General features: G+C 47.4%; 1 protein-coding gene across 1 annotated transcript in view; it reads right to left on the bottom strand.

The window, feature by feature from the left end:
* Tubd1 (tubulin delta 1) overlaps positions 1 to 3,733 on the bottom strand; it is a 21,485-nt gene that overhangs the window by 1,382 nt on the left and 16,370 nt on the right. The window contains exon 8 of the mRNA XM_005350464.3: positions 367 to 550. Within this exon, the coding sequence (XP_005350521.1) occupies positions 367 to 550 (184 nt within the window). The remainder of the gene's footprint in view (positions 1 to 366; positions 551 to 3,733) is intronic.

Here is a 3,733-nt window from a genome sequence, read left to right as displayed (position 1 = left end):
CGAGCTTGAGCGCACTGGGAGTTCTCCCAGGAGACCCAGGTTCTACTCCCAGGGCCTCCATGGAGACTCTCAGCCGTCTGTAACTCTAGTCCCAGGGCTCTAGGCATGGCTATGGTACACAGACTACATACAGGCACACATATACCCACACACATAAAATGACAGCACAGAACAATTACTGAGCCCTTTGCTAGCCAAGTGGTACACTAGGTGTTTTGCATGGTTATCTCATTGGACCCTTGCTGCACAGATGAGGGGTAGCCTTTAAGTCACATGCCCACGGCTTTGCAGCCACACAGCACACCTCATGCTTTACCTCGGCATGTCTGGCTGAGGCGAGGCAGTCTGGGGACGTCTCTTACTTACTTGGATGCAAACATATTCCATGCCTTGCCGACGATCATGTCGAGCGGCTTTACCAAGAGCTGGCTATTGCTGACCAGTGCCGCAGACTTCTCATACTTGCCGAAGGCTCGCTGGGTTTTCCATGTGCTGAAAGCGTGAAGAGGCTCCAGCCAGGAAGTATAGAGAGCTGGGTCTTTAAATCCCTCTAGAATTAGAAACACCACACACATGAGCAAAGTCCCTTTTTATTTTTTTGTTTTTGTTTTTCGAGACAGGGTTTCTCTGTGGCTTTGGAGCCTCTCCTGGAACTAGCTCTTGTAGACCAGGCTGGTCTCGAACTCACAGAGATCCACCTGCCTCTGCCTCCCGAGTGCTGGGATTAAAGGCGTGCGCCACCACCGCCCAGTGCAAAGTCCCTTTATGTATGTATGAAGATGTTATAACGAGGGCTGGCAAGATGGCTCAGCAAGTAAAAGTGCTTGCTGCCAGCCTGATGACCTGAGTTCAAGTCCTGGTACCCACACGGCGGTAGCAGAGAACTGACACTTCTGCAAGCTGCCCTCTGATCGCCACATGTGTGCTGGGGCACATGCGTGCATGTTATGTCAAGCACACATGTACACAAGCACACGTACAATACACATGTTAAAAAAAGAAGGAAAGGCCGGGCGGTGGTGGCGCATGCCTTTAATCCCAGCACTCAGGAGGCAGAGGCAGGTGGATCTCTGTGAGTTCAAGACCAGCGTGGTCTACAAGAGCTAGTTCCAGGACAGGCTCCAAAGCTACAGAGAAACCCTGTCTCGAAAAAAAAAAAAAGGAAAACACCCAGTAACTCTGAAGAAGGACAGAACAACGGGGAAATCTAAGAGGAGAGGAGAAGGAAGGAGCCCCTCACTCCAGACTCCAGATAAAGTTTCTGGGCCAGAAGGACAGTCCAGTGCTTAAGAAGTCAACATTGGCTGTTCTTCCACAGGTTCAATTCCTGGCACCTACAGAGGCATTCACAACTGTCTGTAATTCTAGTCCCAGGGGATCTGACACCTTCTTCTGGCATCTTTGGGCACTATAGATGTATGAGATACTAGAAATTCATGTAAGCAAAACATAACACATAAAATAAGTAAATAAAATAAATCATAGAACAATTTACAAAATTTGCTGTGAAGATTATCTGCAAAGAGCTGTTTCAAACAGGAATGTTAAACTAGTAACGAAGCATGCTTGAGGCCAAGTGTCTGGCTGTGCTTAGGTACGCCCCTAGGTACGTCCCTCAGCTGTGAACCTGCACTTTGGAATGTCACAAGACCGTAAACTGTGTACGCCAAAGCACGTCTTAACTCCCTGATCTTATCAGCACAGTCTGAGGAGACCCCTCAGGTAAAGTGGATCCTTGGGGGTTTTTTTGTTTTTTTTTTTAATATTTATTTATTTATTATACAATATTCTGTCTCTGCGTATGCCTGCAGGCCAGAAGAGGGCACCAGACCCCATTACAGATGGTTGTGAGCCACCATGTGGTTGCTGGGAATTGAACTCAGGACCTTTGGAAGGGCAGGCAATGCTCTTAACCTCTGAGCCATCTCTCCAGCCCTTTTTTTTTTTTGGTTTTTTTCGAGACAGGGTTTCTCTGTGGCTTTGGAGCCTGTCCTGGAACTAGCTCTTGTAGACCAGGCTGGTCTCGAACTCACAGAGATCCGCCTGCCTCTGCCTCCTGAGTTACTTTGGTGATTTCTGAAGTTACAGTTTTCAAGAAGTGGTTAAGGAACTTGAATGAGGCCACAGGGTACCCAACAGATTGCGGTGGTGAGATAAACTCCAGATCGCAGGGATGAAGGATGGTAGAGCATCTTCACTGAAAACAAAGATGTTAGTCTGCAAGAACAGGCTCTAAGCCTGGTCACTGCTCTTTTAATATGCCCATTCCTGTATAAAACACCGTGTCTATGCTGACCATCTCAACAGCGAATGCTGATCATGCAGGAATCCTCAGTTTTTGGGTGGTGAGAGAGGCCCCCTTCCCTTCCTAAGTCCCCAGATTTCCCTCTTCTAGCCAGCCTTCCATTTACCTTGTCAGCTCTGACCCAGTGTGCACAAAGCCACTGTATATGCTCACTCAGCTCCTAGGCAACCCTTCGAAAAGGGACTCTGAAAGCCACCAAAATTGCACACATCACAGGGCCGAGAGAAGACTCAGTGGGTAAGAGTGCTTAATGTATAAGGGGGCAGGGATAGGCAAACCCCAGAAGCTTGCCAACCAGCCTGCATAGCTGAGAGGGTGAGCGTCAGGTTCAGGGAGAGACCCTGTCTTGGAAGAATAAGGCAGGGAGCAGCAACAGATGAAGACACCCTAAGTCCTCCTCTGGTCTCTGCATGTACATGTACAGGCATGTGCATCCACACACTTGTGAGCACACACCACACACGTAGAAATAAACTCTTTAAATTGTACATAAGGGGGATGGAGCGGTGGCTCACAGATTAACAGCACTGACTATTCTTCCAGAGGTCCTGAGTTCAATTCCCAGCAACCACATGGTGGCTCACAACCATCTGTAATGAGATCTGGTATCCTCTTCTGGCCTGCAGGCATACATGTAGGCAGAATGCTGTATACATAATTAATAAATAAACCTTTAAAAAATTGTACATATGGAACCTGGCAGTGGTGACACACGCCTTTAATCCCAGCACTAAGAAGGCAGAGGCAGGTGGATCTCTGAGTTCAATGCCAGCCTGGTCTACAGAATGAGTTTGAGGAGAGCCTCAAAACCCTGTCTTGAGAAAAAGAAAAAAAAATTGCCATGGAACATTCTTTTTACACTGTAAATACATATTATTACTCTCATTGGTTAGTAAGGAGGTGACTGCCTTATAGCAGGGCAGGAGAAGCCAGACTAGGAAGACGCAGGGAAGAAGGGTGGAGTCCCCAGAGACGAGCAAGCAGGATGGGAAGTAGATGAGGTAAACAAGCCTGGGGCAGCAGACAGATTAGTAGAAATGAGTTAGTTTAAGTTATAAGTGCTAGCTAAAAGCCTAAGCTATCGGCCAAGCATTTATAATTAATAAGTCTCTGTGTGGTTAGCAGGAAAGAAAAGTCTGCCTACAAAAAATTTTACGTATGGCTATTGTAAAGAAACTTAAGAGTGACTCTCTTGAGAAGCTTATGCCCACATCCTCTCCCTAAATGCCTCTCTTTCTATAAACCCTGGTGCCTAAGCCTATGCTGATAATGTCTTCTTGAGCCAGCAAGATGGCTCAGCAGGGACGCTGGCTCTGAAGCCTAATGACTGGATCTGATCTCTGGGACCCACAGGGTGGGCAAAGAGAACAAAAAAATTGTTCTCTCTCTCTCTCTCTCTCTCTCTCTCTCTCTCTCTCTCTCTCTCTC

Source organism: Microtus ochrogaster, chromosome 7, assembly GCF_000317375.1.
Source record: "Microtus ochrogaster isolate Prairie Vole_2 chromosome 7, MicOch1.0, whole genome shotgun sequence".
NCBI lineage: Eukaryota > Metazoa > Chordata > Mammalia > Rodentia > Cricetidae > Microtus > Microtus ochrogaster.
This window is presented reverse-complemented; position numbering and strand designations above follow the sequence as displayed.